A 20,872-nucleotide genomic window follows, 5' to 3' on the forward strand; every position below is an offset into this window, starting at 1 on the left:
TTTCTTCTTATGTTTCCCTATGATGGATAGGAAAATAAGAAGATTAGATAAGAAGGGATAAGAAAAAGCGTTGGTTTGCTTCGACGGAAACCAGATGCCTCCAATAACACAATTAAGTGCCGAATAAAATATCTCATGCTTCATTAAACCAGAATTACAAACTTATATAGTAAATAAAACAACAACTAAATCCCTAAAACTCAGTAACTACTAACCAAGATAATCTCCTAAACCAACGACTAAATCCCTAAAACTCAGCAACTACTAACCAAGCGAATCGTCTAAACCCACTCCACGTTCACAAAATAACAACCAGGACTAATTCAACTCTAACCTACTTCTGACGTCTCTGAGTGAGACTTATTTGGCCATGCAAACACGCACTATAATTGACTGCTCATAACATATACTCAACTATAAAGTCCAAAATTATGGCTTTAGACTCGGTTGACAAAAAGAAGAATGGCTAAAGGACGTATTATATAATAGGCCAAAACCAATACCTATGATCACAATAAATTATAATAATCATATTGTTGTTACGGAAGCATGAGATGACGTACATAATGCTAAATCCATAAGTAATGTGCGCCGGCGCAAGTCCATTAGAATATAATAAAATATGGAGTGATTATTATAGAATATGTGAGGTCAAAAGAAAATTTGGTCAATCTTTTGACAGAAGACCTTGCAAGGGATGATATCGGTAAGATGTCATAAAGAATGGGGCTAAAGTCCATAAAGTAAACATCTACAATGGGAATCCAACTTAATCTTTTGTAACCTCAAAATTCTAAGTTCAATTTAGTAGTGACAAGTTGTGTGTATGATTGGTTTGGTTAATAGTCGTTGAAATATTATAAGTACCCATACCAAGGAAGTCCATATAGTGGATAAGTATAGGGATGAGTTGTATGTTAGTAGGTTGAGTTTGACTCTTAATATTGTACATGACTTTTATAAATCGGAGTGTTTTAAATACAAATCCATAATTGATATACACACTTATATAAGTGAGAAGTGAGATTGCTTCCAATATAAGATGAGACTTATCTCTAGAGCACTTATGAAATCAAGATATAAGCACAAGGCCCAAAATGTACCGGCAGCTAAAAATACCATGATATTATTTTTGAGTTATACTATTGGTTTGGTAAATAAGGAATATAGTTTAAAGTTAGACCCTACCATGAAACTTGATGGACTTTGTTGTACATACTTTAAGTGAATGTTCAAATTGAAAAATACCTTCATGGTATATAACTAATATACGCTTTCTTATGTTTTTCATATTATTTTGAAATAGTAAAAAAAAATGTTAGTATTTTTGGGTTTGAAAAATACTATATTATATTTTGTAATAATATAAGGTTTAATATGGTTTTGCTAAGTATATAATAATCTTGAGAGAGAAAGAAGTGAGTTTTGGTTCCACATTAAAATAGATAGTGAGGATTCAATTATATTTGTATAGGAGCACGCTCATACCTTGTGTTCATAGAACAAAGGTAAAAGGTTGGGTGCTAGTGTGGAGCACGAGGGTGCAAGGGCGCTTGATAATGCATTTTGCATTTCGCGTGCCCTCATCAATGCATGAGGCACCCCTTTCCTAAACACCTGTGTAGGTCGGGAACGAGACTCGTCACATTTTAAAGAGACATGACCAGGTCGGGAACGAGACTGGTCACATTTTTACGAGACATGACCAGGTGCATCGGATGGGGATGAACGTGCGAGATCCAATAGCGGTGATACTAGCCGTTGTGATGAAGTGACTATTGGCTAACGGTTGTGGCAATTACAAGCTGTTGGATAGTGACCATTGGGTTTCCAACAGTCACATGTCATAGTGAACAGTCCTTGTTTCAAATGAAAAGTTACTTCCAAAAGCCACCAAAACCTCTATAAATGGGTTCGGCTTTTTCCCCCATTTTTTTTCTCTTACACTTTCTCTCTATCAAATTTTTTTGTTCTCTCTCTAAAGTTGAAATCTATTCTCTCTCTACTGTTATAGTACGTTATTACATATAATAAATAGGCTTTCTAGTTCATAAGCAACTTAAAAGCAAAATTTGAAACCTTTTACTTTCTTGTATCTCGATGACAAATTGCCCATTTGATGTACATTGTCTACAATACACAAATGCAGCAAATATTATCTTGAGAAAGAGCTTCTGCGTACTCAAAAATACGAAGAATTCCATCGGTCCTTCGGCCCCTATTTCACCTACTCTTTCTAACAAGAACTCCAAGTTCCGAATGCAATTTTTGGAAAAGGAACATGCACGTAAGGGCATTTTCTAGTACTAAACATGATGATATTTAAGCTAAATTACCTCGTTTCTAAATACTCTTTTAGCAATGAAATTTTTATTACGTGGCTCTTGTTTTGGGTGAATTACTAAAATCAATTTAATTACAGTCTTTAAATTATTACTAGATATCAATTAAATGGTCATATCACTTTAAATTTATTAAGGCGGTCAAATCATTTCATTTAACATAAAGAGTGGTACTGTTTTAATTTCGTTTCACTCATGTACCTCTTTAAAATATAGTAAAAATAATTGTGCTGGTCTCTTCTCAGGTTTGACAACTCTAAACAAACGAAGACATTTTGATAATTTAGCTTTACCCTGCCATATGAATCAATTCCCCCAATTAGTCAGATTTTACTTATTTAAATAGATCAATGGAGAAAACCTTTACTCGTGGTAAGAAGAGAACGCAAGACATGATATTATGGCTTTACCCTGCCATATGAAAACTTTTACTCGCAAGACAAGGGCTATACGATATCTTTTTCCATATCTTAATGAAGTACTCAAGTTCACTACCATTTAGAAAGCAACAGGGAATGTGGTTTGACCATCAAATTAATAATTTCATTTCTTTAAATAGATTATCAATATAAATTTATTTAGGAATATTTATAAAAATACCGATAACAGTTAAAGTCTTTAACATTTTACGTATTTGCACTATTACAAGTCATGAACATGCATTGTTTAATGACTATGTTGAATTAAATCAAAATATATGAATAGAATGTTGAAGAATTCGTCTCACTTGGGTGTTTAGATAAATTTCGCTTTACACACTACCCTTTATGTTCCCCTGTTTTGGGGAATAAGTAACGAGAAAAGTTTACATAGAGCCGAGGCTCTAAATAATCATATTTGAGCCTACATCAAAAATTTCACTAGAAGAGGTTGTTTTGATGCTCAAATATCTTCAAATTGTCCATCTCGACATCAAGATACATAGATACGAGAAAAAAATGGATTTCAAGTTTTGGAAATAGTGTATTTTGTAACATATTTTTGGACCGTCAATTTTCAAGATTTTCAAGTTTTCATAAATCTATCTATCTACACTATTTTTGAAGCCTTAAATTTTATAAATAAATATGAAAATATATTTTAAAGGTATCACAGAGATTTCCGATATTGATACTAGATTTCTTGATATTATTTGAAAGTAAGCTCTATACAAACCGCACCCCATAAGTAACATCAATTTATTTATAGAAAAAAGTTAGATAAGGTGTCAACCTTATACTAAGAAACACATAAAAAATCTTCTAGAAGAGTGTTTTGATGTTAAAAACCCTCCAATTGATCATTTCAATCTCAAGACATATAAACAAGGAGAAAGCATTTCACGTTCAAAAGTTACTCAAATATGCTATTGATACTAAACCACACAGCAACCTAAGCTTGTTTTAAGGAACAAGGTTCTGAACCAAGCAACAAACCAAAACCTACGATCTATCCACAAGTACTCGCCTCTTTCTTTTTCTTTTTTCTCCACATATATTACACGTTTTTTTTTAATGTGAGCTAGGTAGTCTTTCTTTTGGCAAAAGAGTGGAACATATACACACTTTTTTTTTGGCTAGGTTTCCCATCAATTATATATTATGAGACTATCTATTTTTTATATATTATAAAAATATCTATTTTTGGTATATAGATTTCACAATCACTTTTAGCCATTAGATATGAAATTCAATAAAAAATGTATTACAATATATGAAAAATTTTGTTTTGGACTTTGTGCGTAAACAATGACACATCCTCAATCAACCATTTTCAAATCTAATGGTCAATGATGATTGTGACCTCCTTGTATCACAACTAAATTGTCTCATTGTATACATTTCCTGACTTATTGGTTCATCATTTACATGTTCTATTGTTGCAGTGCAGGTTACTTCAACTTTAATGGGAGAGCATTTAAAAAGTCCCAAGATGCTACAAGCCCAAAGCAATTTCTGAGCAATAACATGTTCAAGTAACAGGTTTTTGTCACCCTATTCTCTGCCATATTAAGGCAAGTGAATTGAATACACAAACACATGGTCAAGACCGATAGCACCATAAAGACTGCCAGAAGAACCTCAGACAAACACGCATATGATGGTGGCCCTCGTCACAGTAATATGTAAGGATAAATCCACTTGAAATTATGAAATTCTATAGAAATAAATATAACACCATCTGCCTGGTGTATATGTAGCTTCGAACATTTTCTCACATATTACAGTAGGAGAAAACACCGTGCTGCAGTTTCCATGACAACTAGGCATATAGCCAATTACACATTAAAGGAATGCAGCAATCAAATCAAATATCTACTAGTGAGAAAGACCAAACCTCCAAACTTGTGCAAAGTTGTAGTCTCCTAAGAATCAATCATCAGTGCCGAAATAGCGATCGCCAAACTCACCCATCCCTGGAATAACACGATACTCTTCATTCAAGGCCACATCAATCTCCGAAGTAACAATCTTTAAGGATGGAAATCTCTTGCAAACGGTATGGATACCCTCAGGGGCCTGAATGTGGAGTTCAAATGTCAGAGATCAATTCCACATATAAATTTAGGGTTCAGGTTTACGTACAGAGATAAGATTGAGAAAGATTATATGAGATTCGGGAACTCCTTTCTGTATGAGAAGTTCTATTGCCTGCCCAGCCGAGTTACCTAAGAGACATGAACAGGACGTCAACTTTTACTGCCATTGCATGCACAACTAATAAAGCAAACTCTGAAAAATGAAAGCACTTTGAGCAAGGGAAATAAAAATATACATCAGTGGTGTATGGGATATGGTGTCCACCATGGAAATGTCCACCGTCCATTCCCAGTAAGCAATAGTGAAGATTAATGGCAGTTCATGATGATAGGTAAACCTCCTAATGCATTATCCTCTACCCTATCACTGGAAACAGATTGTAGGTGCCATGCAGTGTACCATATACCATGATAAACAAGTAAAACAACAGAGATTTTTTCACAGTAAAGCAAGTAGATATGCATTTGTTTATCCAAAAATCTATATTCAATATTTGCGAAAATTCTCATCAGGGAAAGAGACAAATTGGACGCCGGTCAATTGATCAGAATATGGTACTTGAGTTGTGCATCTTGGGTACATTCTCTAGGAAGTCAGTCTGTCAGATATGATAAAAGATCAAAATATGCCAAGCAATTCATCTGCAAAGAGAAGGTAATCAATTCAACAATGTTCAAAAGATAGGTTGCTGCTTGAGGATGCACAAATTTGGCATTGATAACTTCTAATTAAAAAGACAATAAACCCATATCCAGTTTTAGTTCAATATGGTTTCACTGGGAGCCTTTTTATGTAAGATAGGTTTCCTTTGTGCCATGGAGTAACTAATTCACAAAACTGTCCCCAGAGATGAAGACATGGTTCATGAACAGCTCTGCAGATTTGAATGTTTTTCTTTTTCTTTCTCCAGAAATACCAAAGCAAGGGAAGCATGAATCGGAGCAGGTAACTTTGCTCGCCACTTATAGTCAATTCAAACTCAAGTACTGGAAAAAATTGAGGGCCCTTTTCCAATGGTTGCTTTTCAACTATCTCAGAACAGAAAAAAGAAAAGAGGAAAAAGGAAAAAGGAAAAAGGAAAAAAAGAAGAAAAAAGAAACAACTCATAGGATCAAATAGAAAACTATTCTCAAGAAAAACCATGCACTAGCAAGTAGCAACATCTACCAAACAACTGAACCAAAAAAAAATCCAACAACTTGGGCTCCATATCAAGAAAATGTGATGTTTTACCTGTAGCGAGCACAGGATCAAGAAGCAGGACATGCCGCTCAGAAATATCTTTCGGCAGCTTTTCATATATAAGCTAATTTTACACAAGAGATGTATGTCGACGCATTAGTTGCTCGCCTCCTATTTAGAGAAGAACTCAAAGCATCATGTCAGATAGGGAAATTACCTGCTTGCCATTGTCTCCATCACGATGAATCAGAATTTTACCTATCTTAATTCCTTTACAGCATGCACGCAATGCATTCTCCATGCTTTCCCCACTGCAACCAAGCAAAAATAAGAAATCTACCTTCATTTTCTGCCAATGTGAAGCACTGGCATATATTATCCAACACAGAATTGCAAGTTCCTGTGCAATGCCTTATGTCACATCATATATTTGGGCTCTTTTGAGAAGCTAAACAGCCATAGACAAAGGAAAAAACTATACCTAACTTTGAAAAGTCTTCCCCTATGTCCCAGAACAACATCTCCAGATGAAAATAACCTACTAGGCATGTTTTCGATAAATACAATTTTAAGGTCCTAAGCTGTCATAGATGAAAAAGGTGGAAATTATAACTAATGTGCAAGGTTTTATGTCAAATCATTCAAGATGATAAAAACCTATTTGATGTTTGTTAATTCAAAATGTAAACCACAACAGATGAAAATATAAAAGAATGTGGTGCAAAATTTTCCTCATATGTCTTATAACAACTCATCCACAAAGAGGAAAAGCCAATTCGAACTTTTTCTCCAGGTAAGGTTTAAATCCTAATGCATAAATTCGAAGAAAAAGTCTAGACTATCTATGTAGAAGAATATAGCGAGGGTTAATCCTTATGTAGAAGAATATAGCGAGGGTTAATCCTTATGTAGAAGAATATAGTGAGGCTTAATCCTTCTGTTTTACTTTAGGTTGAATAAGCTGCATTTCTACCATATACAAGGGCTTTGAGGCCCTTTCGTCCTAACCACTGAAACAGATATCCCAACCCCTAGGCCATGGGTTTGCTAATGAGGAAAAAAGATTGCAGCAACTATCTTAAGAAGCTTATATGATAATTCATCGGGGTTCACCTTCGAATAATGGATACCCCACACAGTTTCTTGCAAAAGTCAACTCCTGTATAGACCGAGCCTGGACCAGTAACATCAAAAAGTTATTTAGTACCATAGAAGGAAACAAAAGGAAACTAACAAGATGCAAAGACTCCGATTAGCAGGAAATGTTTATAACAAAAAATAGTATAAGAGAATCAAATTAATTTTTAGTCCAAGGGAGAAAATGGAAGCTTCCAAATTCTTACCCTAAGAGTAGAATCCTTAATGCATATCTATATCCATAAAAATTCAGTATGTGACTAGCAAACAACTCTTCTCATATGGTACAGATGCATCACCCTTGGATATGTGTTAAATGCCAAGCTCCGGAGAGATCCAGCACTCAAATCACTATTTGAAGAAAACTTGAAAAGATATTGAAGACATCTTGAAAAGATAATCCATTTAACTCATCCAGAGGATGACACAAACAAGAGGGGAAGAAGAATGAGAACATCATATAAAACTCCTGTAAGCCAACTCCTTATACAGTGCAATAATGATAAAGGTTGAAAGCAAAAAATGAGATGACAGGATCAGAATCTAAATGATGAATATAACAGAAGAAGGCTCTGAGTGTAAAATGTAAGACAAGACGGGAATCAACAACAAGACAAACCCACAACAATAAACATCTTCTGATTTGGAAAAATCATTAGGCACACAAGTCAGAGATGCAGGTAAGCAAGAAATACAGTAAAAGATCAAAGAATCTGTAGCCAACATACTGTATCCTATGGTCTTTTGCAAAGTTAAGAACAGCAAAGAAGAAGTCTCCCTCAGCAAGAAAACGTAGTTCAAACAATGGATAACAAAATAATAAGCAAACACTCCTGAGTTCGAAGCATGAATAATGGTTTTGTCATCTCCACTTATCTTTTGAATATCATGATATCTTGTAAAAAGTGACAGAGTAAATTTATAATTTGACTGGAATAAGCAAAAGAAATAATACCTTACAGACCATAGTAAGCAGAGATGCAACAAATATCTATTAGTACAATATGCATAGGCATAAGATCTAATATTTGATACACATCTAGATATTAGCAGTCAACAAAAACAAAAAAATTGACAGTTGCTTCTTTTCTCAGCTGACCTGTAGGTGTGATCACCTGCTTCTCAGTGAATGGCAAATGTCCAAGGCCATGCTCCACAACCTGAGAAAGTGTTCATTACATTGATGATTTTTTCCCTCTTGTTGAAAACAGCAATCATTAATGAATGTTATAAACACCAAATTTGGAAACAATTAAAGAAAAAATACCAGCCTAATAAGTCGATCTGAATAGAAGACAAAGTCATGCTTTGAAATTTCACAGTCTCGAATTAAGGTATGCATCCCGCGTATCTGTTCATCAGCAGTTGTTATGTGCAAATTGACACTGGGTCATTAAACATGAAGATATCCCATACATCTCAGAACAAAGGACAGCTTTGTATACATAACAAACCACCCTTATATTTTCCTCCCCTTATATTTTCCTCCCCAACCTTAAAAGGAAGAATCAGAAAAGGGATACCTGGAATGTGGATTGAATGACATACACATTTGGATAGATTTTGCAGAGATCATGCTGACCAAGTTTTGTGCGAATATGTTGCACAATTAAATCGATTGCTACATGATTATCTCCACCACGAGGTATAATTACATCAGCATATTTCTTGGATGGAAGGACAAAATCATCAAAAGCTGGCTTGACAAACTTAGCATACTGCACAGTGGATAAACCATTATCAAGGAATATTAATTTTACATGTCAGCATGGATAAACCAGTATCAAGGAATGTTAATTTTACATGACAGCATGGATCGCTATAGAAAGTTGAAAAAAAGTACTGTCACTTAACAGAAACAACCTCTTCGAGACTTTAATGGCATATGTGAGAATCTTGACACAAGTATATATACAGCATAGTACTCACTCAATTATAGTGTCTATCACTATGTGCCACTTGTGACATGCTAAATTGTAATTGCCCTTTGAAAGCAATCATTTTAACATGGATCTCCTCTCTCTCTCTCTCTCTCTCTCTCTCTCTCTCTCTCTTGATATTTAGCCCACCGAAGTGGGGTGGGGGTGGGGGTAGGGGTTGGGGGTCTGTATGTTAGTTTAACATGCCAATGTCTCAACTCATTCAAGTTATGTTAATGATGGATATAAGGAAGAACATAATTTACATTACAATGTATTCTGAAGTACTAACAAAATGGTCAGTAGTAACTATAGATTAGTTGATGAAATAATAGGACTATGGTTTCCGTGTTGAGCTGCAACAGTGCCCTAGATTTCAAGGCCAGCAATGAAAAACTGAGGGCCAGGAGATGTTCCAAAGAGATAACTATTTCACTTGAATAAGCAGCATATCTGTCCACTTCTAATCAATACAACAAGGAGGTGAATCAATAAGCTTTTCTAGATGTTGCCATTCTCACAGGGTGGAAAAGAACTGTTTATGCAGAAACCAGCTACCTCAAAATGGGATAACCAGACCACACCAGCGGCTCTGATTGATTCTAACCAAAACTGGATCCCTACTGGTAAATCAGAATAGTGAAAGGGATTCCCTTCTTGCCTGTCTAATCACACGAATTGAGCACCACCCCTTCCAACAGGCCTGTCAGGATCCAAGAGAGCCTTCTCCTCAGTAAACAATGGAAACAAAGAGTTCTAATCCCTAAAAAGACTCCCCACACCAGAAGGATTTTTCTTAGGAGCAACCGAGCAAGAGAGAGAGCGAGAGAGAGAGAGAGAGAGAGAGAGAGAGAGAGAGAGAGAGAGAGAGAGAGAGAGAGAGAGAGAGACGGGCCCCCATAGGTTAATGGAACAAAAGAGTTTGAGTTTCAGTTAAGTATTTAGATATATGGGAATAGACAAGGTCATTCCAGAATCCAAAAACTACAATTATATGAATGAGGTGCTTTCATGCCAATCCCTTAATTCGTGAGTCCATATCCTATTTTTTTTTGGTAAATAAGTCTTCATATTAGCATGCATAGAAAGGAGATGACTCGTTCACTGCATATTTATATATTGGAGGAGAATTTGTGATGCATCAAAAAGTTAGACTCAAAGTTAGAAGTTCTGATGGTTCCAAGTGATGTGAGTCAAATGCCATTCCTTGCATTCAAGCCAATTGATCATGATCTGAATTTGTGAAGGGCATAAAACAATTATTCTATTTCAAGATATTTGCATTAACTTCTGGAAGAAACAGCTCCATACCAATTGCACGACAAGAACTAAACAGAAGTTGACAACTAGGTCACTCAATATATCATATATCATAAAGGAAAATCACCACATTGTTGTAGGTCTTGCCTGTTCAAGAACAGAATTTATATCTCTACCCCTCTCTACAGTGTCACGCCGTATCCTTCTAGCAAGCCTGATATCAGCATCTAATAAAAAACAAAAAATGGTCGAAATGGATATGAAATTAACTGCATCTATATAACTAAGAACCAAAACATGCTCATTCTATAGAAATTAGAATTGTTATGTACCAATAAACATACATACATACGTATGTACGCACACATTCACAAAAAGAACACATTTTTATTTCATAAACTTGCAAATTTCCTTTAAAACACGAGGAACTTAAAAACAAGAATGAGCAACTAAGTAATTATTGATTAATCTAGACCACAAGAAAAAACTCAAGAATGGAAATTATTCAAATTTTAAGGTCAGCGTCATTTTGGATGATTCATATCTCAAAAAATTACTATACCATATCTCAAAACAAATCATTCTGGAATTTTCCACCAGTGCCTAAAAAAAGAACCCATAAGGACAAGTGTCTTTGCCTTTTTGTTTTTCTTCTTCTCCTCCTCCTTCTTCCTCTCGCTCTCTCTCTTGGTTGACTAGGCAAACCGAGGTTTTTAAGGACCCACTGTTTATTACCTTGAAAAGAGAATATATACTTATTATGACTATAAACCTCCCTATTATAGGAAAGAAAGCCCCCCTTCCTCAATCACAACAAACAAAATGAAAACTGAAGGTCTACTAGTTAGTCCTCTCCTCATTGCGTTATCTATCCCTCCATTAACCGATAACTGACTTGGAATAGGCACAAATCCTCAAACACAGCTTTGCGTGGGAAGAGAGGTATTCTGGTCCATATAATGAGATCATCACTTTTTACATCCCTTTATATCATCAAATTAGCTACTCAGCTGCAATGGTTGTAAGTATGTGAGAACTGTACTTCTTAGCATTGTTTTTAAACTTGGACTCGAACCTGGAATCAGACAGGGACCAGGTCTGAGTTAGTGAATCAGACTCAGGCATGTCCAAGTCAGAATCTGAAACAATGAAACTTTCAGTGCCACTGAGACTTGGCCAGTTCCCTTCCGAAGGATTTACTCTCGGACCCAGCACCCTGCCAGGTCCAAGTGAATTTCCCCAGTCTGAGTCAGACATGTTGAGTTGTGAAACACTGGTTAGAATGCCGAGAATATCCACTGCTATGTTCAAGCTTCTCCCAAACTTTGTACCCAGCGTTGTTTCGTAAATTGATCAATATACAACGAACTTTGAATCTGACTCCACCCATAGTTTAGCCCATTTCTTTACTCTCTCGAGTCCCATCAAAATCACATTTTTTCAGTTCTGCATCATTATTGCTGCCTCTTATTCCACCTGCAAAAGATGCGTGGACCACCACATATGCCTCCAAACCCATCTCTGCCTTGTGAACATGCCCCATCAGTGTTGAGCTTTATGTAATCCCTCCCAGGTGGTAACCAATGGGGACTCCACGATCAAGCTTCTCAAGGGAGGGTTAGGCTTCATGCCCAATTGATAAGTATCTGTTTGTATGATTAGATGGCCCCGCTTCTGTGGCTGTGCTTCTAGAGAACATAGATTTGATATGCCAAATGTAGTTCCTTAAGTCTGTCTCACTTTGCTTTGCTCTCTCTTCAAAAAGACTGAGTATGTTGTTCTATCCGTACTTTCAAATCACTATGGCCATTGTTCGCACACTTCAGATCGACCGATCAACCAAACGCACCAGATTGGATGTGAATGTCCTTTTTGTTTGGAACCTCTCTAGTATGAATTGCCAAACCGCATTGTGAAAAATAGGCATCCATGGTCCTCTTGTTAACTCCAACATAGTATGCATAGCCAATGCAAGATCCCAACTCTTGATATTATTCCTGAAGGCAACCTTAGGTAGTCTTCTAATCAAACAAACAGGCTCTTCAAGGGTTCCATTTCAGCTCTAGATTTTCCCTGTTCATGGCCTGATGTTGGTATCTGATCCCAGAAACTTATCACAGTAAAATGCCTCAACTCTCCAGTACCCACATTTGCTCATCCATTCCATTGGTTTCACCTGTGGGCACACTAAATATAGCTTTGAATGTTACTTTCATCTTTCCAAGGGTTGAAGATACTGATAAAAGAGAGATCACATAAGATTCTAGATAAGGCACTTGCAACGAAGTCAAGTAGGTTACCTGGATTGGTGATCTCTTTTATCATTTTGTTCAGGGCAGACAAATTATAGAATGGTGCTTTGGTGGCAAATGAGTGCATTGACTCAAGATACAAAGAAGGCATCTAATCCTGAAATTCAGTTTAGAGAACGCATACGATTATGCGGACTGGGATGTCCTGTTTCAAGCTATGGCCTTGATGACCTTTGGCCAGCGATGGATTATTGGATGTCTCCTAGTGTGGCTACAACTTCTTCCTCCATCCTTGTCAATGGATCTCCGAAACGCTTCATTAGAAGCTTGAGAAGGCTTAGATAGGGAAATCCCCTTACTCCCTTCCTTGTTATGATCATGACAAAAATGTTAAATTGGTTCATAATAAATGTTTGGCTGGTCTCTTTTGATGGTTTGCGCCAAGCCTGATTGGACACATAATCACCCATTTACAGTATGCAGATGATACTATTATATTTTGTGGGGATACATTAGATGAGATGAAAATTTTGAAGCATATCTCATCTTTTTGAGATAGCCATGGGCCAATTCAACTATTGATAGGCTCAGAATGCAAAGTAGAAAAAATTTCCAAGCAGATATCTGGGATTTCCTTTATGCCATAAGACTAGCCTCTCGGAAAGGAATGTTTCTATCTATGGTCTGAAGCATAACATTAACCAAGGCCGAGTTGAGTTCTATACCAGTACATTAAGCATCCATTTTCCAAGCACCTTGTGCAATTATAAAGACACTTGAGCACATATAAGCGCAAATTTATGGCAAGGAAATTGTGACACTGCAAGTTCCATTTAGTTAAGCGGGAAAACATAGGCAAGCCAAAGTAAGCAATGGGGATTGGTTACAGCTACCAGAAACTGATAATAAAGCCTTATTAGGAAACGGCCATTTTCACTATGAGGGTGAAGCATTGTGGGGAAAAGGTTTTGTTGCTAAATATAGTTCTGAAAGAAATGGATGGAAATCATCTCCCAAGATAATCAATAATGTAAACCGTTTGGCATGGTATAGATTCAGTAGCTCATGTGTTTTAGGAAGGAATGTGGATTAGAATTGGAAGGGGAGATTACAGTTAATTTTGGGATGACATAGTGGAGATTGTTCCATCCATAATCACTTGCCAGTGCTTTTTCGAGCAGCCCTTTTGCCTGAGATTACAGTTAAAGATTGCTACAACAGAGTAGGCGATGGTGTAGTGTGGTGCCCAACGATCCATAGAAACTTATATGATCAATAAAAGAGCATTTTACCCTGTTGGGATAATTGCAATCATAGTAATTTAAATTTAAGGGAGATTTGAAATATATTTTACCATCGCAACGTTGTGTCCTAATAAATTGGGTTTCATTGCATGTATAAGAAAAAATAAATTCATAAGCTAATTAGTTTTTAATTTTCTAGTTACAAACTTTTGTTCTTCAAATAATATTTTTGATAGATTTAAAATAAAATGTTAGGAGGAATCTCTCTATATAGAGTCCTCGTAGATAAGGTCTCCATGCATTATACAGGATTCAGATAAAGCACTTTTTATTTTTATTTTCAAAGCTAAAAATATGAAAATTTCTTTTTCAAAATTTTTAATTACGAATTATGATTTTTAAAAAATAAGTTAAAAAAGAAGGGACTTAAAAAATAATTTCTTCTTATAGAGTCCTAAGAAATAAGGTTTCCATGCATACATAAGATCAAAATAAAATTGTATCTTTTAATTTTAATTTCTAACAGTGAATAACATGTCACTTTCTTAAACTTTTTGAATTTTTTTATCATGAATTTATTGTTTAAAAAATTTATAATTCCAATTCTTGGGATTGGAACAAAAGTTTACTGTTGCATAGTAGTTTTCTAATAAATAGGGTTTCTTTGCATGCATAGGATGAAAATAAATTCCCAAGATAAATACTTCTTTATTTTTTAATTACGATTTCTAATTGTTTTAAGAAAATTTTATGTCACTTTAAAATAATTGGCCTGGCAAATATTTCATAATTTGATTAGAGCTTGTGTTAGATTGAGAAAGGAGGAGGGTCATGTTAGGCTGGCAGCCAGCATAAAACTTTTACCACATTTCTATATGAATCCTGATAGCCAAACCCAAATAGTTGGAGTAAGGCTCAGATGATGATGATGATGATGGATGGAGCCTGTGTATCTCACAGGTTGTAACAACTGAACTATATATTATGACAGCAGACTGCTACCATGTATTCAAACATGTTTCTTTTTTGATAGAGATAGAACAAACATTTGTTATAGAAAATAATCATTAGTAAGCAGCTTACAGAGAGGAAAGATACCTGTGTCCACAAAAATTTTCATGTTCATCAAGTTACGAACTCGCTGATCGTGGAACACTAAAATTCCCTCCAGAATAATGACATCAGATGCATTGACCTGATGTCAGTAATATTTCAATAAGAGAATAACATTTTCATTCAAGTCCAGCACTCCAAGAAAAGAATATATCTTGCTCCATAGTTCAGTAAATATTTCATATTTCTGTTGAGCCCATACCTGTCGAAAAGCATCTGAGGACCGCTGATGCCGTTTAAAATCATAGATAGGAACTTGAACAGAATGCCCACATTTTAGCTTGCCCACACATTCTAAAAGTTGTTCAGTGTCAAAAGCATCTGATAGAAAGATGGTCATAAAGTTAACATCATAATGAAGAAAAAGATGGTAATACAAAACCTAATGCGTAAATAAATACACATGCACAGCGATATACATATTCATACATCCATAACACAAAGATTATATTTTATTAAAAGTGATTTAGGCTGTTATTACTTCACTGGACTGATTTAAACATATTTAAATCCTCTTCGACCATTGACCTGGCCATTGGTAACTTTCCTGCTACACAAGCTATTCCTCCACAAATAGCCTAATGCATGAGAAGAAATCCCAAAAACATATTTTTCAAAAAGTCAACATCATCATAACCCTGGGACTTTTCTTAGACTATGTTAAGAGAACATAATCAACACCAAACTGTTGTACCAACATAAATACAAGACAAGGTTCCCTAGCAAACAGAATGAAAAAGGGGATAAATTCTCCCAGCTAAAGAGGAAAGGAGGGTACATAAGTAATTATTACTTATATATATAGTATTTTTTTTTTTTTTGAGAATGTTAACCTTAAATATATAATAAATTAGATATACAGTTACCTCCAAAAGTGTGAGTTTGCAGCAATTGGGTGGACAAAAAAACAGATCTCAAGGTCGGTAGTAGACCACCGGCCAGTAATTTTCTAGAAACATTAACTAAAGTCTTTTATCCAAGAACCTAACTGCCTCTTCTTCATAGTTGTCAAGGTTTCAAAAAACGCTAGGCGGCCTACCTGGTGCCCAGCGCTTAGGCGGGCGCCCAGAACCTCGGGTGCCCTGTGGTGCAATAAGTTTAGAGATTGAGGGTTTCTTTTTTTTTTTCACTTTGGGGGTTAAAAAATAAACCCCATAACATTTTTATACAAACTTGGGGGTCAAATGACCCTTTTTGCCCTTTTGGGCGAATTTAAAGTCGAAAAATGCCTTATGACTCTGGGCTCCCGCCCAGAACTGGGCACTCGCCTGGGTGCCCACCCAGGTACAACCGCCCGTGTAGGGCCGCCTGGGTCGAGGCGTGCGGTTTTTTTGTTCAGGCTGCCTAGGCGTCAGGCGGACCGTTTGTTGAAGCCTTGATAGTTGCAGGACGGAAATGGCATGAAGATATTTACAGAAAAGGAATTCCGATATATAGATTCCGATATCCACATGCTCTACACAACAAAGTTTCAAACTCAGCCAATTCCTAAGTCTGAGCAGGAAGCAGGTGAGTTGTCGAGAATAGTTGACTTGGATGACTCTCATGTCATCTCATCAATTTTAAAAACTTAAGGATCGAACACAGACCAAATGCAAGAGGAGTAGCTTCCAACACATTATCTTTTATGACCCATTAATTGCTGGCATTTTATGCTTTCATATGTATCAGGATGACTGAACCTCGTAGTTTCAAGCTTCTTTTGTACCTTCTAAATATTTTACACAAACATGAATGGTAAAGTCTTTAATTCATGATAGAATATCCATCCAGGCAAGCAATAGACAAACGGCAGCACTACCTGGATGATCAAAGTTATACTCTTGTACATGTTCCAATTCTTCAGCAGTCAAACCACGGTAAAATGAATCCTGTAGATTTTCCATAAAAAACTATGTATAAGGCAACTTTGAGAGTAAATGATAATGTAAATGCAGAATAAACTATCGCTATGCATGATTAATCAAGTGAGATTTAAAATCATCACATCAATATCCATCAAACTCAGATATTAAGTGATCACTTAAAATTTGTAAGTTAAAGTTATACGAGTAGGTTTCATGTGAGATTCACACTACCAAAAAACATACAGACCACTCAACAAAATCTCAAGGTCCCCCTGCAACATGGTCTGAAAATGCAACTTATACAGGTAAATGGGCAATATAAGCGGAAAGGAAGTACATGAAATCCTGGAATAGGGTCTCTAAACTGATTTCACATAGGATGACTAGAATGCGGAATGCCTGCACATAGACATCATGCTCATGACATGCGAATGAAATATGAGCTTTTACTAAGAAATATAGAATTGGACTTCTTAATGGTGGCAGAAATGGCATTGCGGACCAAGAAAAGTAGATAATCTTAAAAAAGACAGCCTGTTAAGGCATTTATCATGCAAAAAAGCTTGGGGCAGGAATGAAGACGAGCTCACATGGCCTTCTTAGCTTACAAAGTGAGTGATGAAAAAATGAATCTCAAAAATAAATCACAAGCAAATAGAAGCACTACTCTGTACCACAGGCCCCTAATAAGGATCATTAGTCATTACAATTCAGGAACATAACCAAGCTCAGTACAAAAGTAAAAGAACTAATATGTGAAACATGCAAAAGGCATCGATGGGATCATACATTGGAAATTAAGTAAAAAGAATCAGCCAATAACTTGAGAAAGATCAGTTAAGAACTTTAGAACTGACATTAGACTTCCTTGAATTGAACTGAGCAAGCCACATACAAATGAGGAGGACATCAGGTTCAAGCATAACAGAGACTTGAAACTTTGTAAAGCTAAGATCTAGAACATGATCCGTGAAGGAGGAGGACTCTCGATGTCTTCTAATTTGCATTTGAAAAATATACCTATAGAACTAAGAAGCCTATATTGCACTTCAATTTATGGCGAGATATAGTCACAAAAGAAAACACTCCTCACCCCTAAAACATCTCATATCATGCACACTCTAGTTTCTTCTTTAGAAATAAACATAAACATCCACCTTGATAAGCTCATCATTGGGATCCACATTGTATTTATTCAGGCCCTTGAAAGTGACGTTGCAGGATTTGCTTGTGATAGAAGTTGGACCGCAAATGTAGTTTGTGAGGTTTCAAAGTTATCTTTTTCATCTGGTCCTGGTCATCGACAATATTTTAACTTCAGGTGTATTTTCAGTAACTTTAAATCCATTTTATTTTACTGCAGTACTTTGAAGTTTGGATTCTATTTCAGAACTCATAATAGTCAGATACGATTGAAAAAACACTCATTTGTGATTTACAATTAACAAGAAATGTACACATCTAGTAGCACCTACAAGTTCAAACAATTACTTGATTGACAAGAACCACACGGTGATCATGAAGTTGTTGGATGATCATATCACAAACAGTAGTCTTCCCTGAAGCCGTGCCCCCAGAAACTCCTGTGAGGAACATGAAGTATCTAGACATCAAAAACATACAGCAAAAAAGATGCCAAGAAGTGATTTTAAAAAAAGCAAAGCAATAAACCATGGCAACATGCATATGCAATCTCATTTAAAAGCAAATCAATGACATGGATCAGCAAATGCAGACCCACACCCCTGCGCAAGCACATGTGCAGTCAACATTTGCGATGCAACTCAACTCACACGCATGTGCTTGAACCTTCACTTGCGCATTCATAAGTTCGTATAATGGGAAAGCAAGCATAACACTGTAGACTCTTTTCAGGAATCCTCCATGTCATCTCAGAAACAACAGTGGAGGCAAGTGTCAGTCAGAGCAACTGGGATCAGATTGGTCAAAGGCGTGTTATCTCAACAGCACCTATGGAGCCTAATTTGGACGCCACTCAGGAGACATTCAGTGTTGTTTCAGTTGCATGCTCTCTTTTTTTTCTTAATAAGCAGTCTTCTACTTTAAATGGATTGATGACACATTTAGATGAAGTAGTTCATACGATAAGAAATACACAAGTGCCAATAAAAAATGTGAAGCACTCGTTCCACACACATCTTAGCTGGAAAAATATGAGCAATGCAGCCCATTTTATGTCCATTTGTGCAATTTATATATTTAAGTTTTTTGTTTTTATGTTACAAGTACACAAAGAATAAGGAAAAAAAAGCATATACAGTGCCCAACTCAGTTCCTTTTTCAAGTCTTAAAATTTGTTAAAAATTATAAGAGATTAAAATGGAACAAAGTTCAAACATTTCCCTAGATACTTAGAATCTTTTCTGAATTAAATTGGAATTCATGGCAGTATAGAGCAAATTGCATTAGAACGCACTATATATATGAACATTGAACAACGCAATAATTTCATTAAATACATGTTCATATATACGATAAATCCTTACATTCACATAAAAGACTGAAAATGCATTGTGAAATCTGTTCATGTAAATGACAAATTCTCACATAACTGACAATGCATAGCGAAATCTAAACCAAAAGGAGAAAACAAGAAATGCGGAATTACATCTTACAGAAGTACACAAATCTTGAAAACTATAAAGAATTTTCATAAAACGACGAAGATCAGCAACAGTTCCTCAGATCAAAAGAAAAGCAACACTAAATTATGCGAGAGCACTTGCCAATAACAAATGGCTGCTTGGGCTTGTTCTCCTCACTCTCGGAGGATTGAAGGAGCACATATCGCAGGCCCGAGAAATGCGCACCTGAGGCTGCCTCCAAAACGTATTCCATCTCTGGTGTGGGCATCGGTTGCCTGCACATCCCCACCATCCAATCAAAGGTTAGATAGAGTGGGGGAGAGAGAGAGGGGGGGACGGAGAGATGGTGCAGATAATGAAACCCTAGCTGCTAAGATGTGGAAACTGGAATTACCAGGCGAGAAATGGAGCAGCTGCAGAGAGGAATTTGCAGAGAAGGAAGAAGGGTTTTTAGAGAGAGAGAGAGGGGGCTCAATAGTGGAGGAAGAATGGCTTGCAAAGGGAGGGAGTGAAAAACACGCGGGAAAGGTATAGAGTGAGACAGAGAGAGAGAGAGTTACTCACCTTGAACCGTAAACTTCACGGAAGACGAGGGCATGAATGGAAGAAAAAGGTAAAGTAAGATTCTGTGAACCCGCGGAGCATTTCCTCGGTGGAGTGCCTTTGGGATGTCACCTCTACCGACCACCGAATTTTTGGACTTAATTTTATAATCTCTATCATAGAGGTCATGAATGTGAAAAAATAAATAAATTTTTAAAATTATAAATAATAATTCTATTAAAAAATATTTAGACCGTTAATTTTAATTGTTTTAAGATAGACCACATATTTGCATTCATTTTTAAAATGGACGTTTTATACTTCTGGTATGCATATGTACAAATACAGTCTGACCCCATAAAACAATTTTCATTAGCTTAAAATTCTTGATCATAAATATCAATTAAAGTAAACTAAATTATGATTTTAACTAAAAAATACTATATATAAAGTTTAGAAAGTAAATTATGCTTTGAAATTAAATATTAGAAATTTAGTTAGTGTAAAATATTTGTGATATCTAGAAATTTAAGTACTATATTAATTTTTAGTATAAATTTTTTATATTTTTAAATTAAGTTTGGATTTTGAATGTTGGAAAATAAAAAATACAAAAATGTAAAAAAATAGAAAAATAAATAAAAAGCAATAAGGATTTTCCTTTTTCTTTTATAATTCTAAATATGAGTTATATTATGTTTTTATAGAATAAGATTTTTTTTGCTAGAAACTCTAATTTGAGTCATTTATTATTTGGTTAATTATTTTTTTCTATTTTTCTTTTGCATTTTTCTGCTAAAACTTAGTCATTAATAGGCATATAATGCTCGTCGTATACTATGCCAAAGGAACATCAACCATTTCTTCTGTTAAACAAATGATAAAGATAAACGTGCTATTAAAACCCC

General features: G+C 35.7%; 1 protein-coding gene across 5 annotated transcripts; it reads right to left on the reverse strand.

The window, feature by feature from the left end:
• Window positions 1-4,445: 4,445 nt before the first annotated feature.
• On the reverse strand, window positions 4,446-20,000 carry LOC18438182 (uridine/cytidine kinase UKL1, chloroplastic). Of its 5 annotated transcripts, none has more exons than XM_088869554.1 (16): window positions 19,816-19,963; window positions 19,563-19,696; window positions 18,307-18,398; window positions 17,973-18,108; window positions 16,770-16,839; window positions 15,171-15,289; window positions 14,954-15,050; window positions 10,507-10,586; window positions 8,704-8,898; window positions 8,448-8,531; window positions 8,280-8,340; window positions 7,157-7,217; window positions 6,261-6,354; window positions 6,095-6,167; window positions 4,907-4,989; window positions 4,446-4,737 (listed from the first exon to the last, which is right to left on the reverse strand). In XM_088869554.1, exons 7-16 carry the CDS (start codon window positions 14,979-14,981, stop codon window positions 4,687-4,689), a joined length of 810 nt encoding a protein of 269 aa, XP_088725680.1. In that variant the 5' UTR covers window positions 14,982-15,050; window positions 15,171-15,289; window positions 16,770-16,839; window positions 17,973-18,108; window positions 18,307-18,398; window positions 19,563-19,696; window positions 19,816-19,963; the 3' UTR covers window positions 4,446-4,686. The 5 variants fall into 5 exon arrangements, with proteins under 5 accessions (XP_088725680.1, XP_088725678.1, XP_088725679.1 ...); XM_088869552.1 differs by having other exon boundaries at window positions 4,446-4,840; XM_088869553.1 differs by having other exon boundaries at window positions 4,446-4,840; window positions 18,291-18,398; window positions 19,816-19,921.
• Between the last annotated feature and the right edge of the window lie 872 nt (window positions 20,001-20,872).

This window comes from Amborella trichopoda, chromosome 6 (assembly GCF_054954075.1).
Source record: "Amborella trichopoda isolate Santa Cruz 75 chromosome 6, AtrichopodaSantaCruz75HAP2 v2.0, whole genome shotgun sequence".
Taxonomy (NCBI): domain Eukaryota; kingdom Viridiplantae; phylum Streptophyta; class Magnoliopsida; order Amborellales; family Amborellaceae; genus Amborella; species Amborella trichopoda.

Bases quoted from the DNA above. Each gene is read 5' to 3' on its own strand.
- LOC18438182 (XM_011626636.3), bottom strand. From the start codon at position 19,689: ATGCCCACACCAGAGATGGAATACGTTTTGGAGGCAGCCTCAGGTGCG. The intron at 18,399-19,562 runs GCAAGTGCTCTC...TGTTCCTCACAG, and splicing joins CAAGCAGCCATTTGTTATTG to GAGTTTCTGGGGGCACGGCT. The intron at 6,355-7,156 runs GTGAACCCCGAT...GCTTGGTTGCAG, and splicing joins GGGGTATCCATTATTCGAAG to TGGGGAAAGCATGGAGAATG.